Raw genomic sequence first — 19,817 nt, 5'->3', positions numbered from 1 at the left:
GGTGAGCTGATTGTGTTGTCAGCGAATATTTTTTTTCTGTTTAGGCTAGTGTGTGCTTAGTCTGGAATCTGGGATCAGCCCTTGGCTAGGTTGAACACAAAATGGAGTTTCCTTTGCAAAATGGAGTCTCTTTTTCAAAAGGGAGTTTGTTTGGTCCTTACAAACAAGATAGTTTTGACTGAGGGTTTTATTTTATATTTTAACCCATTTGTGTGTGTCTACAGATGCAGGCAGATAGCCTAAAAAGCGTATTCAGTATTTGTCATATAAGACATTCAGTTGTAGAATAATATAATTATTCCTTTCCTAGATGGCCTTAAACAGAAAAGTATAAAAACCCAACATCTACAGGAACTCAGAAAATGCTAACATCAGGTTGTTTCAGTTTTCTTTAGGGATTTTTAATGATATTCAATATGACTACAAACCATGGCTCAGAGACCCTGAGTTCAATTTCCAACAATTAACCATGTGCTTCAGAACCATCTATAGTGACATCTGGTGCCCTCTTCTGGCGTGCAGGCACACATGCTGTCTAAATAATAAATACATGACAAAGCAGGTAGCCTGAGCAATTCAACATCAAAGACTGCTTCAGCTACTATTTCCTCAAGAAATTGCATGCCTGTTGACATTAAAAAGGGCTAGTCCCAAGGATCAATCCAAAAAAGACTGGACAAAACAGATACCGCTAGCTTTTGCAGCGCTTGGCCAATATCTTATTTTTTTATGTGTACCCAAAAGATGTTTTCCTCCAAACAGCAAAAAGTAATTTTAAGAGAACGATGTCCCCATTCCCAGTATGTGGGGTGGTGGTTTTTGGTGGGTTATCGATGTCCATTTTTGCCTAGGGGGGTTAGTTGTAAGTTAATAAAAGTTTCATTTAAGGATTTCTTCTATCATTCTTTCTCTCTTATTTTCTATCTTATCTAACATTAGGGAATAAAGGGTGAAGAAGGGACAATATAAGGAAAGAATATAAGGTAGGGTATAGATTTACAGACTAAAAAGTAGATTATTGAATCTGCTGGCCTCAAATAATTTATATTGGTATTCAAATATTTCATATTGGTATTGAAGATTGACAGGAATTTAAGTTTTTTCTTTTTCAACATTTGCTTTATGTATTGTATATGGTATGTTAATGGAAACTTAAATTGTATATTGTACACTGGTAGAAACTTAAGATCATTTTGTTTGACATTTATGTAATGTATTATACATGTACAAATTATTTGAAAAGGTGAAATATAACTGTTAGAAGTTGCTCAGTATGGTCAGAGATAGAAATTGTTAGTTGGTTACTTATAAATCTGACTAGATAATAAATTACTTAATTATAGAATAAGCTTTATTAAGTTTTTTTGTATATGTTTCCAAAGGAATAGATTGATGATGGATAGAATAGATACATTGTCTTCAAATACTTCAGAGATCCAAAGAAAATGGCATTTAATAATAAAGGGATTTTATGACAGAGAAACACATCCGTTCCTGGCAGCACCTCCAGTCTAATCATGCAGCCATCAAGAAAAGATAGTGGCAGACAGCCACTGGTCTGAGGAACTTTGCTTATCTCTACTGCTCATGACAGAATGACCGTCCACTATGATCCAGCCTGATACTGAGAAATTAGCTGCCCAGCCTTGCAGGGATTACATGGGCCAATCCTTCAGGATTCCTGCTTCACAGCAGTCTGTAAGATGCTTTGGACTGGCTAACTGAAGGCTGGGATGCCCCAACAATGGAGAGGAACTTGTGACAGTACAGAAGCAGTCTTTAAGATGCTTTGGACTGGCTGGCTGAAGGCTGGGATGCCCCAACAATGAAGAGGAACTTGTGACAGTACAGACACTCAGCTCTCTGTACTGTCAATACTTTTGGAAGTTGCTTGCCTGCACTTCCTTCATATTAGATAGTTTTTCCTTCTGGAATCTCTTATGGGGTTGAAGACTAGATAGTAACAGTAGTAATATAAGTTTAGTGTGAAAAATGTAGATATTAGGATAAGAAACAGTAGCATAAGATAGATAATTGAATAATTTCTTAAAAATTTTAATTACAAATGGACTGACTGCTCCTTGTAAATGTGACTTACTGATGATTCTTATTTTGTTGTATATAACTTATTTTATTTAATAGAAAGGGGAGATGAAGGAGAGATAAACATGTTTTTGTTTAGACCACAAGTTGGGGATGAGAAAAAGACTTGTGAGAGAGCAGATGATGTTTATCCCCTTAGAAGTCGAATCACCATGTGGGGGAGATTGGTTATTAACCAGCTGAAAAGCATGCTTGAACAAATTCTGAGAGGAGGTATGTATGTGAGCCAAAAACGAGAGGCGGATCCTTGGGAGACTAGGGGATAATTTCGGCTGTTCATTCATGTGCCTCAAGGTGCTCCTAGAGAGAACTGCTGGAGGGAAGGCTTTGGGGCTCTGGGCTCCATTTGAGGCTATGGGTTCTGGTTGCTCCAGGTTCCTGCAGAAGAAATCCTGCTGATTCTGCCAGGATAACCATTCCTCAGAACTGATATCTTTATGGTTTCATTATTGTATTTTTAAAACTCCTTTTCCTATTATTTAGGTTAGTCGGGCTATCAGTGAGGTACTCTCGGTCAATAAGTTCATAATAAAATATATTTACTAAGAAAATTGAGCCTACAGGGAAGAGTCAGGCAGATATCTTGGTGACTGAGAAAAGAACATACAGTGACTAGAGGAGGGAACCAAGGGAGAAGACCCAATTGGGCCAGGAAAATAGAAGGAAAGATGCAATCAATTAGGAGGTCATCCTTTCACAGGATCAGTGCTTGCTCTGTGCCTTCATAGGAGCACGGGGAAGGGGGGGTAGGGGAGGAGCTGAAGTTTGACTTAGAGATGACTAACATGTGTTTCTTCGCCTGTTCCTTGTTTTTAGGATCCTGGAGAGCTTCAGAGAACAGATGAAGTCCCTGCTGTCAATCAACTGTCTTAACCTTACCTTGTAAACCCAGGAGTCAACAAAGGGATTCATAGATGATCCAGGTAAAAAGTCAAAGTATTGTCTTGATTCTCCACCCTAAATCCCAGATGGACATGGCTAGATACTGGTCATTGGCAGGTGACACATGTGGAATAAAAAATCAGCCCTAAACCAGAAAACCAAACCACTTTTCTCAAGGCATTTACTGTGCACAAGTACCCTCCTTACACTGGCTTGCCTAGCAGACGGCATACCCAATGCCTCAGGTTTAAATCATCCCATGATACCAGCCCTCTCCTAAAACCTAGAGGTTGTTTCCTTGCTGAAGTCCTACCCCACTCCCAGTCAGGTGAATTTCCAGCTCCTCTTCCACCTACCTTCCCCACAGGCTGGAACTTGGATTACACAAACACTTGAATTCGCTATTCTAAATACTGCAATTTGCCTGTCCTGTCTGCTGACCTCGGCCTCTCTGTATTTGACATGGTTTGATTCTGTAGGGTTGTGGGTTTTGTTTCATCACCAAGGTGACTATGTGGTTAATTACCCTTTGACTTTTGGGGTCAAGGCCTCCATCTGGGCAGGAAACATCAGTGACTCCAGAAATTTCACCCATTCACCACCCCCATGTCTCTGCAGTGTCAGGACTTGTGTGTGCCATGGAGGAATGCCCAGAGGCTAACTGGAGCCACCAAGTTGTTGGTAGTGTATTGAGCAGTCTCATCCACCAAGTTTCATTAGCTCCCTGGTTTCATCAGACTGCAGCTAAGCCAGGGACCAGATCTACTGGTAGAAGGGTCTCACTCCAAGGACTAAGCCTAAACCCATTTACTGCTTAAGGTTCATAAGCTTAGGATGAGTTTACACTTGAGGCAGAAAGACAGAGCAGAGGTGGAATGCTGTCTTGCCTGATCATCTTAGCTTCTGTGCAGGGCTACATGCCAGTCTTTATTTCCCACACGCTCATGTCTCAAGTAACTGATTTTCTTTGGGCAACATTTTCCTAGTGTTGACTAAGCACCAGGGTCACAAGCCTTGAATATTTGTGGAAAGCCAGTTGAGATGTGCAAGGCCCTCACTTCTGGGAGTAGTAGGAACATCTAAGACCTGAGCCAACCTCTACCCATCATGGGAGCAGTTTAAAAGAGCACTGATGCACTTATGGCAGGTGCTGAACAAAGTCAAGAATGGTCTAGGAGAGCCAGGGGTTCTTCCCACTGGGGCACTTCCCACCTGGGGCTCTTCCCATCTGGGGTTCTTCCCACCTGGGGCTCTTCCCACCTGGGGCTCTTCCCACCTGGGGCTCTTCCCACCTGGGGCCCTTTTCTCATGGAGCCCCTTCCACTTGGGGCCCTTTCCATCTGGGGTTCTTCCCACCTGCGGCTCTTCCCACGTGGAGCCCTTTCCACCTGCATTGTGGGCAAAGATGCAGAGACAAAAGAGAACTTTGTGCTGCTTATGATATTGGCGATGCACGAGGGCAGAAAGTTGCAGAACCTTTGTATCATACCCAATGGTTCACCAAAGCTGAAGGCAGAGTGCATGCTGAGAGGAAAGAAACAACTACAGAGGGAAGGAAAAGATAGGACCAATAAGGGGGGACTGGGATTGCATTGCATAACAATAGATGATCATGCAGCAGAGCCTTGCTTACTGTTCCTGATGAAAAGCCTAATCATTTAACATCCCCTGTGGCATAGTTAATGGAAACCTAGCTCTGAATCTGAGAGTTGATTTTTAATTTGGTGTTTGAGAATGAATAACATGTACTTTGATCAGTCTGTCCTTCTCCCTCTCCCCTAACTCCACACATAAGTTTTCCTACCACCACTCTCTGCCCACTGAATCTCTTCAGTGCAGCCAGTATGTGCACGGGTGTGGAGTCATTCACTGGGACACAGACAGCCCATGAGAGAGTCTATATTGCCAGAAAAACAACCCTCAATCTCCTTCTCCCAGCAGCCATTTGTTGTCACTGATGACCCCAGCTTGAGGTTAAAGTGTTGGGGCCACTCCATGGTGATGTGTAATTTGGGTGGCAAGAGTAGTCCTAGGTCAGTTAGTGCAAGGTAAGGCTTCTGGCCACACACATTAATCCTTCATCAGGCGAGCAGGCTCTTGCTTCAGTTAGTCAGAGAGCCTGAGGTGAGGGTTATCAGTGGGGTCTATCAGGCTGTCCTCTGACAGAGTTAGAATCCCAGCAGGAGCTGGGAGTGCAGCAGGGGCTCAGGAGCAAGGCTTCAGGTGGCTTGAGATCACAGCGGGTGGGACAGTTATTAACAGGAACATGTCTCCAGCCCAGTCAGGGTGAACAATACCCACAGGCTACAACATGTCAAGCCTACTTTCCCCTTCATTGTCCGCAAGATACACTTAAAAACATTGCTCAATACACAGCCCTGGCTATTGGCTGCTACTGTGGCATGAAAAGATGTGGAGGAAGGGTGTGGACTGAAGCTGATAGTCTTAATAATACTCTTCCTTTTTTATTATAAAATGCATTTGGGACTAAGAATCTTTATAAATGTTGGATGCCACAGAAAACTCATGAATATGCAGCTGTAAATCTGTGTATATATAATATTCCATTATATATAAGCCAAGTCTTGTCCTTTCTATGTGGAAATGAGCAAGTGTAGAAGTTAAATTAAACCATGTCTGGAAGCTCTTGTGAATTTCATCATTTCCCCTGCGTGAGCCACACTAATATGTAACTCCTGAGCTCTCCCTGGAGGGTGAATTGAACTTGGCCTCATGTTGAAAAGATAAACAAGGTCAAACTGACTCTACCACCCCATGTCTCCTCACTGGGTTATAGTGAGGTGCTTTCAGCTTGGGGCCACTTTATTGACATTGTTGTTGGAGTGGAGAAACACAGGAGAGCTTACAAAGCCACCTACTTTGAATCTTAGAGCTAATGACTACTGTGTTGAGGATGGAGAAGGCAGGCTAGGTCCCGGGGCTTCCTTTCCAGGCTCTTCAATCTAGAAGGTGTTGCAGCTGTTCTGTGGTGTTCGAGAGAAGGACCGAGCTCCTGGGTTGCAGCTGTTGACTCCTCTGCTCACAATCTCTGGAGAACTTCTCTGTGCCTCTACTTACCCTCAGCTGGTAGGAGTTGAGCATATGCAGGAGGGGCAACAACTACAGCAGGAAACTCTGGTGAGTGTCAGCATTTGATGAACTACCTGACAAAGTGAGTGTGACTGTGCTCAGCCATTGCAGGGCTGCTCAAGGAGGTTATCTCCAAGAATAGCCACATTCTAAGCAGTGGGCAGAAGCAGTCATGCCCACAGGTGGCCTCAGGCCTCCTGGAATTCCCATGCCTTCCTAAGAAGTGCTCAAGCTTACCGCTGTCCTCAGAAGTCCTGTGCTTTGTGAGGAAAGTGTTCTGCTCCCCAATGGCATATTCTTCAGCTGAAGAGCAGATTGCTAAAACAACTTTGCAAATGCAGAGCTTAGGCTGTGATTCTGAGAACTATGGATGCTGTCCAGCAAATTAGAGTGAACTCCAAAGTCACACTGGGACCAGGGTGCTTGAGTAGCTATCAAAAGCCCACATGCCACCACCATCCTTCTGTTGCCCTCAGGGCCATACCTCTTTAAGACCTCATCTCCAAATGGGGTGATTTCTGGTAGAGCTATCCATGCCCCTGACCCCCCCCCACTCCTACCACTCTTAATATAGTGTGGAAATGTTCTTCTTGGTACATGACCAACAAGCAAAATCACCTTTGTGGCCACAATTCTGGGGAGATGATCCCTGAACTGTACTGGCCAGCCAATCTAGCCTGCTTGTGAGCTCCAGGTGCAGTGGTAGACACTGTCTTTAAAAGTAAGATGGGGATAACACACACACAAAGACAAATCAACCAACCAAAAAGGTTGCAGGTGCAAAAAGGGTGCCTATATTCATAGCCACAGAGGAGGGTTCCAGCCATTGGAGTCTGTAAGTGTAGAAAACAGGCCAATGTGCCAGGAACAGGTACTGCATGAAATGTTTCTCTCTAGAACATAGGCTCTTCATCAGGACATAAGTGTGGGTCTACCAAGTCAGAAATATTCCTAGGATTTCAAAGTCAGCCTCACAGACACAATACTTGCAGTACAATATAGTGTTTATTAAGCAAAGACATACCCTTTTTTGAACAGATATTACTTCTCAAATTGGTTGTGTGGAATATAGGTTACAAAGTGGCATAGGACCACAGAAGACATATATGAATAAATCAAGATTAAGGCCCGAGATTTAAAAAAAAAAAAAGGGCGTGATGGAACAATATTTTTCTGCATTTCAAACCTCTGTGGCATTTCTTATTTTGGCAAAAACATTAGTACCCTAGAATTCTGCCCATTGAAGGCAGCTTGCCCCAGCAAAAGCACAGATGTATATACGTATACTTGAAAAAGTGTGGAGCAAGCAGATGGAAATGAATAGTAGTTATCACACACTAATCTGGATGTAATAGTTTGCTTTTGCAGCTTCCTTTCCATTAAACTCATTATGCTTAAGAAACAACTAAAAACTAAACTTATGAGTAAAGAAAATAACCCACCCACCCTCTCACATCAAGGGACTCTTGTATGTCCCTTTCCCATATAGACCATGGACTTAGGTCTTCTGCCTCATCTTCCCCTTAGGGGTGAGGATTGATGGTGTTCTCTTCAGTCAGAAAATATGCAGAATTATCTTGACCAGGCTGCCTGGTCTCTCTCAGGTAAGCAGAAGAGGCATGCTGCAAAGAAAAAAAAAAAAAGCAGGGAGAGTGGTAAACTGAAATATTCTGTGGTGATAGGAGTATTCCTTTATTTCAAGCCAGTGAGCCACTGACAAGTATCTTTGCATTATTGGTTTACAAGGTACTAGCAGAGGAGAGAGAGAGGCAGGGGGGGAATGGAGAGAGAGAGATAGATAGATAGATAGAGAGAGAGAGAGAGAGAGAGAGAGAGAGAGAGAGAGAGAGAGAAACAGAGACAGAGACAGAGACAGAGAGACAGAGACAGAGAGAGACAGAGACAGAGAGACAGAGACAGAGACAGAGACAGAGACAGAGACAGAGACAGAGACAGAGACAGAGACAGAAAGAGAGCTTGGAAAGTTAGGATTCCTGTACTATTCTTCCTTCCAGATGCCCCTTGGCTTAATGGCCGTCCTGAGAACCCAAAACTTCCTTTTAGTCTGCAGCATATGTGTCTGGCCCTCCATTCCCCAGCTTTTGTGAAGTCAGACCTAGCCAAAGTCTCAACTTTAGCCTTGGATTTAAGTCATTTCTGCACTTACACAGTGGAAGTAAAGGTGTCAGCTCCCACCAGGAAGTGGAGGAGGACAAGCACAAAGGCAGTGTTACAGGTATCAGTTGTAGAACTCTTTTTTGACTCTATTTTGAAGTGATTCAGGACCAAGTAAGTGGAACCAAATGGGGTGAATGAGGAAAATAGATTCAGAAGGAGTTGGGTTTCAAGCAGACAGCTGAAGACCAGGACAGGAGTGAGCAGAAAGGAAAGAGCCCAGTCAGAGTCATATGTCCACAGGATGAAACTCTTGCCTTCCTACTCTCTTTCCCAATGAGCTATCTGAAACCCGACGTTCACTGCCTGGACGATTAGATCAATTTGCTGTCAACTCTGATTCTTAGAGTTCCACTCAAGAACATCATTGTATTGGTAATGGGCACAAAAAGGGCTACCTTTTGGAGTCTACTTTGCTAGTGAGCCCGTCAGACCATTTGCCAATTTTAATCTCGGTATGAGATCATAGGGACCCAATTTCTGGTGACACTGATGGTTCATTTGGTCAAGGCATGTATATGAAAATGGTACACATTTAGCTATCTAGAATTTCTAAACATTTAAAATGAAAATACTTTTGATGTCTTGCTTCTTTGCCAGATTGAATGTTTCTGCTCCTTATAAGGCTAGCTGGGACTTTACATGAAGAGCTAAATCTGCTGGGTTATTTTTATCAGGACCAGTTTTATTCTGTAAGTGTAGCCCTTAAAGATGGTCCCCAAGGTCTGTCTGCCCTGTCTAACATAAGGCAACTCCATAGATAAATGCTAAGCACACTCACTCAGCAAAGGGAATTTTAAGGAACTTTTTCAACATGATGAGACCTATCCAAGGTAGGTTCTAGACTGTATTGCAGTATTGCAAAATGGATAATCTCAGTAAGGAATCTGGATTCAGTGTTGAGCTTGGCACTAAAGTGAGGTGTGGCTGGGGAAGACTGAAAGTCAGATTGTATTTAGGAATCATTTATGCAGCTCAGTCATACAAGGATCTTTGTAGCTGTTACTACTGCAATAAAACCCAATGGTTTTACTCAGCAGTGAGTTCTACCATCACATGTGTGACTTCCTTCACATTGATAATGCTTTCAACTCTGCATACCAAATAGAGAACATATTGCTGGGGCATTCTCCTTATGAAGAAGAGTCCCAGATCAAAAGAAAAAAGCTATAGGGCATTTCAACTCTATCATACAGATTCCCTCTTAGACTGTAGAGCCACAAGTTGAAATAAGTCACAAATGACTCTAAGTCTCACAGACAGGAATTTACACAAGCAAACTGAAAGTTCCATGCAAAACCTCTGAAAAAATGTCTGTAGTAAAATTATTCATAATTATCAAAAACTTGAAAGCAATTCAGATGTTTTTCTGCTGATGGAGGGATTAAAATTGGCAATATAGTCATAATGTGGAATAAATGAAAGTGATCCATTGTTTCCTGTGACATGAAATTTGCTAACTGTACATTTCTAAGAAAAGGAGACAGATGAAAATGTCCTCACATTGGTAATAAGAATGAAACCAATGTTGTTTTGATTATGTAATGTGTGACATTAAGGGCATCACAATGGAATGGATAGGTATTCTTTTTTGCTTTTGTCCATCTTCCCGTGTATTGCTCTTTCTATTCCAATTACTTTATTTTTGTGACAACTTCCATGAATCCCAGGATGGCCTTGAACTCATGGCATAGATAATGGCCATGAACCCCTGACCCTTCTGCCTCTCCCTCCTGACTACTGCATTGAAAATTTTCTCTAAGTCCAAAATTAGTTCAAAATGAAAAACATTTACAAAATATAAGCATCAGGATCAGGCAGAGTGCCCCACCAGATACATCCCAATTGCTCCACGCAGCTTCAGAATGCACACTTCACAACAATGCTATGGATACAAGCAAATTGCACTTCTTCAATCATTCAGTTAGTTTTATATATTCCATTTTAGTCCTTTTGGAAAATTCTAGTTCCCTGACAGTTTCAGTGCTCAGAGCTTTGACTAAACTTTTCTGCTATCAATCACTTCCAAATCACTTTTGCATCTTAATAGTATATTTGCAATTTTCTGGTTCCAAATGAAAAAATAAAATAAATATCAGTAAGCCATAGCAAGCACTCCAGATGCTGCTAAATTTCAATGTCTCTTGCTGGTTATCTGGCTTTGCTCCTCTGACTGGAAAGGCTAGCTGTGGGATCTTATAAGGATTGCTCCACAGCTGGTTTAACAATAATGAATATAATTCCACAGAACAACCCTACAAGGTAACTTCAGATAAGTACGTTAAGTGCAATCACTCTTCATGTAAATGTTAGAAATGGTCACACACACACACACACACACACACACACACACACACACACACACACACCCTACCTTTGTGCTGTTTTCAAAGAACTATTTGGAAAGGAGATCTGAAACTTACAGAAATAATGGAAGTGGTGCTACTAAAACTATTTGACAATTAAACCTACATTTGAAACTGAGGAGAAAAGAAAGATGAACCATAATAAGTGAAAATGTCACAATATAACTTATCTGCAATGAGATCCATGTCTCAAGTGTTGCAGGTTTTATACAATGGTATAATTAGGACTTTGTTATAGAAACACATAAAAAAAGCAGCAGTATTTTGGAGGGATTAACCACCTTCACTGCTACTTCCATTACATTGTCCTGGCAACACACATGCCTATAATTCTGTCATCTCTGCACTCAGGAGTGGAGCTAAAGGGCCCGCTCTGACTTCTAGGACAGGGTGAACAATACATAAAAAATTTGCGGCAAAACATCAACAAAACTAACAACAAAAACATGTTGTTACACTAAGACACTGCAAGGACATAAACAATAAAGTGTTATTTATTCAAAGACAGATCTATCACAATGTTTGCAGTATTAAAATCAAAAGCAAGTGAATAATACAAATTCAACAGAAAAAAAGGAGAGTCTGCACATTTCTAACTGGGGTTTCTAAAATGTGTAAGATCAGTGATTGCTTGAATCTATGAGAAGATATTTACTTATATTTCTCTGAATCATCATCTCAAAGATTTACAGAAAATGAGCAAAATTGGACATGACACCTGTGATTTCACAGTGTTATAAACAGAACACTATTTTAAACCTCCTAACAACCTTGAAGGTCATCTGATTTATTTCATCCACTTCCAAGTAGCTCATTGTACCTACTCGATATCAGGGGTGTAAAACCCGTGGAAGAAAGGCTTGTCCTCGTACCTGTGCACTTCCTTGTAGTTGCACTTATGTTTCTGCTTGTGCTCAACCGAGCTGATTTCCTGGTCTGAATTGTTCCAAGTGGCCTTTGCTGAGTGGCTGGTCGAATATCTACAATCTCAACCTGAGATTCCAAAAGAAGAGAATACATTTGACTAGCGGGATAGAATAAGACACAAATAATAGGAAACACAGGCAGAACTCAAACACTTTAAACATAATAACATACTTCAAGCAATTGAGAAGCCAACACTGTGTGTGTGTGTGTGTGTGTGTGTGTGTGTGTGTGTGTGTATGTGTGTGTTTGTGTGTGTGTTTGTAACAGACATGAAGTAAATAACAACATTAGAGGGATAAAGGTTCATAGTTCTACACAACGGTGGTCAGTGTACATACTTCTGAGTCTGAATTAGGATGTTCCATTTTCGCAGCTTCATCCTGGCAAATTCTTTGCAATTCATTCTTCTGGCGTCGTTTTTCAAGCCTCAATAAAGCCATAAAGAAAGAATTATCAAAATGTGTGTTGTGTACTGGCCAGGAAACTTGCTCTTTGTTGGATAGCTTTCATTGCACTAGACAGGGTTATATAAGCTGATGGAGGGAGAAAAAAAGTCAGTGACAGTTTTGCCAGCTGTGAACACTGTCATCAACAATAATGACTGGCATGGCAAAATATGCCCACGTTTACAACAGTTGCATCAATGTTACGTGGCAACCGAGCAATTTCTGAATGGATTGATGGCCATACCACGGGAGGAAACATATGTCTGGTATTATAAGTCTGATCAAGAACACAATGCTGGGGAGTTCACCAGCCCCAAGAGTGAATCTACTTGCCATTACCTTGCTAAATGGGCATAGCGTCAATGTGCTCTCTAAATTAATGTCTTTATGCAATTCGTCTTTATGCCCATGGATTAGTGCAGTTCTCAGATCTCATCAGAGAAGTTCATTTATGCAGTATTCAGTGGTTAAAATTGAAACTCACAACTAGTCAAGCTATAGAGAATTAAGTGTTATTGGCATGTTTAGATATACATGGTACATCTGTAAGAGCCGCTTCCACACAAGGCTTAGGGAGTATTGCAGAAGGTAGGGCAGGAAGGCTGTAGGAATCAGAGATCAGGGAGATAACAGTGTCATGTGGACCATGACGGGAAGACTGCACTCAGGAGCTCATAATAGTGGCGTGGCCACATGAGACCCACAGAAGCCCTACCTCCTGTAATACTGCTCCAAAGAGTGTTTATTCTAATTGACCTCTTTAGAACAATATAGAAATATGATCCAATGAGAAGCCACTGTTAGAACCCAATCTCTGCTCTGAACACAGTAAAGACATTCATAAACAGAAAGAACTCTAGCTCAAGGACGGGAACTAGCCACTCAGATGTTTGTTTTGATAAATCTCTGGGTATTGTGTTTATTTCATACTCCATTATCTATTTTTCTCTTTATGGATTAAGCTTAACATCCAAATGGTATAACGAGAACACTTTTTTTACACAATGAGAAAGACCAAGGACAACCTATTTTAAGTAAAGCAAATGATTTCAGAAGGTCTACTCAGGTTACATATGCTCATGGTAAGGTTTTGTCAACTAGTTCATATTTTATTTGCTTTCTCAGTGTCTCTACTTGTAAAGACAGAGTTGACAGAGGATAACTGTGAACTATTGATTATCCTTACTCCATATCTCAAATGCTATCACGTGTGCTTTCAATACTCCTGTTTTTAAAAATATGTATTTCTTTATTCAGTGTGTGTGTGTGTGTGTGTGTGTGTGTGTGTGTGTGTGTGTGTGTGTGTTCATGTATGTCACTTGTGTGGAGGACAAAGGAAAACATTCAGGAATCAATCCTCTCTTTCTACTACGTGGGTTCTAAGAGTTAGGCTCACAATCTCAGATGTACTGTGTATATTTTTTTCTTGTTCCATTATTGGACCAATCTAGAAAATAATGCAACAGACACCAGTTACATAGTTCCTCACATACATGAAAATACACAGATTTGGAAACCAGCAAATTGGTCATCTTAGATTCATTTGAAATCCTTAGTTGATCATGTATTGTATGCAATTTCTTTAGTAAAAAAGTGTTTCAGCTCTGCGTTACTTACAGCCATGATACCTCTTACCTGGGGCACTTCACAGGAATGTCATCATCCGAGTCAATAACTATAACATTGGATTGAATTTCAGTGGGGTGTTCCTGCAGAAAGATTAGCATATCCATTTCCGTTGTTGCCATCATCATGTTGGCATCTTTGAGAGTCAAACCCACAGTCAAGCCCCAGCCTAATTTCCACTCAAATGTCTCTGCATACTAAAATATGCTTGACATATATAGCATCCATTACATATTCTAGTTACAACTGATCCACAGGTCAGTGTGAGGAAGACACCACGTTTATAGGTATAAAAACAAAGTATACACAAAATGATTTATCCCAAGCCTAGTAGATCCAGAAGAGGAATTTCATTTTCACTCAAGTTCACCGCTCACGATTTTATGCCATCATACTGTAAAGACTGTAAAGACTCTTCTGACTGCTGTCCTTCTGTTCTCATCTTTTATAAAATACACACCAGTATAGGAACAGTGTCCTAGAGGCCTAGAGAGAAAAACTGGAGTAAATCACAAGTAGACGTCCTGGTGCCTTGATGAAGGCTAGCGGAATATGGATCGGCCAAGTAAGATTCATTTTCTCTTTCTCAGAAGAGGAAGCAGATCTTGGGACTGAGTCCTACATCTTTGAAGTCTACATTCTCATGGCAGATGACAGACAACTTCCTTCAGTTTTCGCTTCTATACAACGTTCATTACTGTTTTCAATATGGAGAGGCGGTTTATTCTAAAACTGAATGTGGGAGTGATGGATCTGCTACACCACCACAAGAGGATCATGTACCACAGGCCAGAGGTCTTCATCTAGGCTGCTAACACTGCCCTGTCCATGGTGTTCTACTTATGCCCCCATTGGTGCCAAATCCTTGAGATTCCATCCACTGTAATCACTGTAATCAGTCCAGATTCCTGCCATTCACCTCCTAAACAAATATACAATTGCTCCTTCCTCACTGAATACTGAGTCCCTCTGCACTGATGTCCAGCTGCTGAAAGCAAAGATGATGTGCCCTTCAAAGTGAGGGAGACATAAAACATACTCACTGATTCGTGTGGCTTAGGAAGGATGGAAATGGTTCCCACGAGATAGTACTGTTGCTCCCCTAACAGCCTTGGAGCTGATGACCGAATGTTTCTGCTGTTAGGAACATATTTCTTCCAAACCATAAATGACTCTAAAGATGACACAATGTCAATTAATTTAAAAAGTATACTGGATAAATAAGGTGGCAGCTAAATAATACATCACAATGCTGTTTGCCACCCCAATGGCATTTTTCAAGATTTTGAGCCATGGTATTTTTCTTGTCTTCTTTCATTGACAGCCAAGCTCTGCAGATTCCCCAGATGGTCATCACCAAAATATGAAAACCAAATGTAAACTTGTGCTGAGGTCAGTCTTTTGCTGTTGCTCAATTGATTGTTGTGGAAGTCTCTAAAAAAACTGTGTGTGTGTTTGTGTCTGTGTGTGTGTGTGTGCATGCATTTTTCCATATGTTTTAAAGATATTTCACCTTTAATTTCTAAGAAACATGAAAAATATTTTAATTAGCATTTGGTTACCTGAAGCACAAACTATACCTCACCTCTGATTGTCTTGTATATTTTATGGCTCTGAAGCAGTTAACTTTTTATATGTCAATTTCTCTGCTTGCACATCCTTAAACCTTAAAAATTAAACATCAGGCCCCATAGCATACATGCCATAAATGTGGAAATAGCATAGATTTGTCTAGTGAAAATGTTAGAGAGATGACTTCTTTCCCCAGGTTAGTGTGCAGAACTTTAGTGTTTATATTTTATATATTGGTCCTTGATAGGATGCTAGAATTCTAGACCCCCAACCCAACCAGTAATTCAATCTGTGGTATGATTTACAAGCTACACAATCCATTTGTAACTTTAGGTGTTCATAGAGTTGCCTTTAAGCTTGGCAGTGCATTAACCTTTTCTTTTTTTATTAAGTTTTAAAAATATTTTGTTTTCTAAGGTGAGACAGCCATCATTTACCGATGTCATCTACCATATTTCTATATGGGACCACTTTATAAAAGTCACTACTATTTTTTTAATGCCTAATAGGCATAGCCATAAATTGTGAGTCTATTGATGTTAGATGTTTTGTAAAGGCCAATAACACAAGAACATGTATGCTAGCAATCAGGGAATACATCACACCTGATCATCATGTATATATCATGGGATGGATTGCTTACCATCATAATAATTCTGCAGGTACAAGATGAATTTCACATAGGCATACATTTTGTTTTTTTCATATTTGCCTCTCTCAGCATCTCTTTGCTGGGCATTCTGATACGCATTTCCTTTTCTTACCCAACAGCAAAATTCAACAAGACTTCCAACTAAGGAGAGCAAGAGGCAAAGTTATGTAGTCTGCGGGATTATTTCACACAATGAAAGTCTTCCTTAGTTAAAAGAACATTTTAAAGAACACAACTTTCTTCCCATGAACACTGATACTCACTGAGCTATCATTGTTGTATGTGTAGACTAGTATACTGGTATTTATATAGCACTACTAAAATCAGAGAATTACTTCTGTAATTAGGGCTTAGGATAAAGAACAAGACAGAGTGGAGGATGATTATTCCATAAAATAATTTTCTTGATTCTTTGATAATTTCATATACGCATGTGATATATTTTGGTCAAGTTTATGTCCCATGCCTCCCAAACTCTCCCAGATCCAGTTTCACATCTACTCATAACCCTTTGGGGGACAAATGACCTTTTCACGGAGTCACTTAAGACCATTGAAAAACACAGATATTTACATTAAAATTCACAGCAGTAGAAAAATTAGTTATGATGTACTGGTGAAAATAACGTTATGGTTGGAGGTCAGCACTGCATGAGGAACTGTATTAAAGGGTCACAGCATTAGGAAGATTGAGAACCACTGGGACAGAGCATGCTCAGCCAGCCAGGGACCACGTCATTGAAGAAAACCCACTCACCTTCCCCCAGTATCCACGAAATGTCACTAGCTCCTTGGCTGAGAGTCAGGGCCCATGAACTACTACTCCCTATTCCTCCAGAGGAGATAGTTTTTTAATGTAAGAAATGTTGTGAATGAAATTATAGGCTATAAACTTAAATGAATATATGATCATCAGCTATATTACCTGATATTTTTTTGACAAAAATTGCTAAGGGGTAAGAGAGAAAGAAATTATTCAACTGAGTGTTACTGGTCACTCAAAAATCCAAAATTAAATTGAAACAAAACAAAGCCATGTATACATACCTGCATTTGCCAAAGGAAGTTGGAGAATGATCTTCTGAGATATTTCATCCTTTTGTTCATCAAGAATAATATCTAATAAAGTCTTTCCCACAATATCTTCCTGGAGAGAGTGAGAGAGAACAGCCTTTGCTTTCTATACTAATACTATTAGTCTGCCCTGTGAACCTAGCTCTGCCCTTGCCCACCTATAGGTATAGGTAGGTGCTGAGCTTCAACCCAATTGCATTGCCCTCCAGTAACTGCTCCATGCTACAGCCCATTCTGGCCATGGTTTTCCTGTGTATTATCTACCTCAAACAGTTGAAGCCTTTCCTATCCATCTCGGAGACCACCAACGCTGTAACCACCACCATGTACTGTTTCCAGAATTTGTTTTTATTGACTTGACACGAAAACCAGTGGAGAAGATGATGAAATATGGGCATAGTTGGATACCAATGGGTTATATGAGGCTAAAAGTAAATCACCCGTAAACAGAAAACCATAATGACCCGCTTCTCCAGAATCTGGAAGAACTTACTAGACGGTGGCCAAGAAGAGGTAACACATTCTGTGATATAAAAACGACTTTTCCATCTATGTTCATGATAGTTGAAATGTTTTCCAATGGCTAATAAAGACATAATAATAATATAATTCAATAGTGGAACAATAATAAAATGATAGCTTTATTTCTAAGTGCATAAATAATTATAATAGAACACTGAAAATGTTTTCCATTTCTTACATATCGTTAAGGTAGGACCATACCTAATTAAATTCTTCCTCCTACACAACAGAATCTACTTAACCTTAGGCATGAGATACTTATCAAATGATGTGTCACTTACACAAATGTCAGTGTGCACCCAATTAACACTAAACATGGGAATTTTTAGACATGAAAAGTGCACTTAACATACGAACATAGATAACATGGGTTTTTTGAAGTTTGATGTGATCTGAGAAGTGAAATGTAAGCAAAAGGTCTCCAAAGAAAATTATCATAGAAATATCAATTTGGGGGCTGAGGCTATAGCTCAGTGGTAGGACATTTCCCTAGTGTTTGTGAGGACCTGGGTTCCATCTTTACCATAAAAGGAAAAGAAGACATCAACTTATAAGTTAAAATACATGGTAAAACACAGCCAGAGAGTTTTGTATGTGTTTATGTTGGTAGAGTACTTACCAGGTGCAAAAGGACCTGGTTTATAATCCCAGTAACAGAAAAAAACAAATAAACAATGACAACAACAACAAAACAACCACCCAAATCAACAACTACTACAACAACAACAACAACAACAACAACAAAACTAAAGTAAGCCTAAAGCCAGGACCTGATAGGACTCTGACTGCAAGTTTTAGGAAGATTTTCAGGGAATGTCACTGAAAGGTTAAAATGAAGAAACTATATGACCAGTCCTCAACATATTAGAGGATACCATAGACGCTAATGGTTCTTCTTCTAGATATACATGAGGAAAAAAGCAGCGCCTCAAAGAACTGTGTTTGTCCACATTCTTGGCAGCATTATTCACAATAGCAAAAAGGTGAAGGCAATCTACTATGGTTTGGATATGGCCAGTCCTGCAAGCACTCATGCCTTGAAAGCTTGGCCCCCATTGCACACTGTGAGAGGTGGTAGGGTCTGTAAGAGGAGAAGCAGAGTGCTAGGTCACTAGGGATACTGCTTACCACTCTTTGGCTTTCTGTCTTACAGTATGGTTGTTCTCTCACTTGCTACCTCCACTGTAAATCCAGCTCCACCATGAAGCCATCTCACAAGCGATACAACCAAGCGGCCATCCACGACGGAAGCAGAATTTTGAACTTGCACTAAATAAACCTCATTTCTTAGAAGGCAGCTACGCTCACCACTATACCACCAATGCCACATCAAGCTTTTTGTCTTTATAGAGTAACCAAACTTAGCAGTTTTATTTACCGCAGAGAAAGCTTAACATATACTCCAAGCAACTGACAGATAAAAGGCTCTGAAAAATGTAGCATAACAAGTAGGTAAATCTTATTTAGCCTTTACAGGGAATTCTGCCACCAAATATTTTAGTGAGTGAAATAAGCCATTCCAGAAAAGAAGCATGTTTCATTTTATGACATCTGTAAAATAATTAAATTGTAAGGAGAAAGAAAGAAGTGAAAAGCAAACCATAAAAATAATAAAAATTTTTAAAAAGAAAATGAAAATCAGCTCTTTGAAAAGAGAAATCCTGGTGATAAGCCCCTGATAAAGTGAATTGCATAATGAAAACCACAATCTTCAAAAAACAAGTTTATTTTATGTGTATGAGTGGGTTTTTTTCCCTGCATACATGTCTGTCCGACCCTCTGGGACTGGAGTTACAGAGAATTGTGAGCTGTTGCATGAGTGCTGGGAATTAAACTCAGATCCTCTGCAAGAGCATCAGTGCTCCTTTTTTTGGGGGGGGAGACAGGGTCTCTCCATGTAGCCTTGGCTGTCCTGGACTCACTTTGTAGACCATGCCGGCCTCGAACTCACTGCTAGGTAAGTGCTGCGACTGAGCTATAACCCCAGCCTCAGTTGAAATTAAAAACAAAAGACGAAAGAAAAAAACTCCACCTTCTTTTCATGGCTCAAAATAATGGCCCAAGCTACACCTCGTTCCAGAGGCCTTAATTTTTTAAACATTTTTTCTGCTTAAAGACAGCTGTGCTCATACTTACAGAATGTTTGTGGCACGAAAAGCTTCTCTAAGAAAAGGTTTTCCAGGGAAGTTACTCACACATGACAGAAGCTAAAAGGTGGCAGAGGAGGCATTTCCCCCTGCACTTGTGCCGATAAACATCCCTGTGGTTTATAGTCACCTTCTATAGTAGTTCAAATATGCATTAGGTTTTATACAACTTATTGAAAGACTTCAAATGATAATTTTGAGGCCTCTACACAACACAAATTTCATTATATGATACT

The 19,817-nt window shown here is 40.3% G+C and overlaps 1 protein-coding gene and 1 long non-coding RNA gene across 6 annotated transcripts in view; one reads left to right on the top strand and one right to left on the bottom strand.

The window, feature by feature from the left end:
• Positions 1-2,349: 2,349 nt before the first annotated feature.
• Positions 2,350-19,817, bottom strand: part of LOC311601306 (circadian clock protein PASD1-like) — a 49,972-nt gene continuing 32,504 nt past the window's right edge. For 2 of the 4 annotated variants that reach the window (XM_084788685.1, XM_084788686.1), the window contains exons 3-9: positions 17,406-17,495; positions 16,886-16,985; positions 15,831-15,980; positions 14,659-14,789; positions 13,625-13,698; positions 11,882-11,969; positions 11,095-11,609 (exon numbers count right to left, since the gene is read on the bottom strand). In XM_084788685.1, coding sequence (XP_084644811.1) covers positions 11,409-11,609; positions 11,882-11,969; positions 13,625-13,698; positions 14,659-14,789; positions 15,831-15,980; positions 16,886-16,985; positions 17,406-17,495 — 834 coding nt within the window. In that variant the 3' untranslated portion in view covers positions 11,095-11,408. Of the gene's footprint in view, positions 2,482-7,144; positions 7,698-11,094; positions 11,610-11,881; positions 11,970-13,624; positions 13,699-14,658; positions 14,790-15,830; positions 15,981-16,885; positions 16,986-17,405; positions 17,496-19,817 lie in introns of those variants that run through there. The other 2 variants (XM_084788688.1, XM_084788687.1) reach the window with 2 other exon arrangements.
• Positions 5,842-19,284, top strand: LOC311601328. 2 transcript variants are annotated; one of them, XR_014780511.1, is made up of 5 exons: positions 5,842-6,123; positions 14,206-14,410; positions 14,940-15,007; positions 15,959-17,425; positions 18,588-19,284. It is a non-coding gene; the product is annotated as an uncharacterized lncRNA (long non-coding RNA). The 2 variants fall into 2 exon arrangements; XR_014780510.1 differs by lacking the exon at positions 15,959-17,425.

The sequence above is a fragment of the Acomys minous genome (genome assembly GCF_964271855.1).
Source record: "Acomys minous genome assembly, chromosome: 7".
In the NCBI taxonomy this organism is placed as follows: Eukaryota; Metazoa; Chordata; class Mammalia; order Rodentia; family Muridae; genus Acomys; species Acomys minous.
Note: the sequence above shows the minus strand (reverse complement) of the source record. Positions and strands in the feature narration are given on the sequence as shown.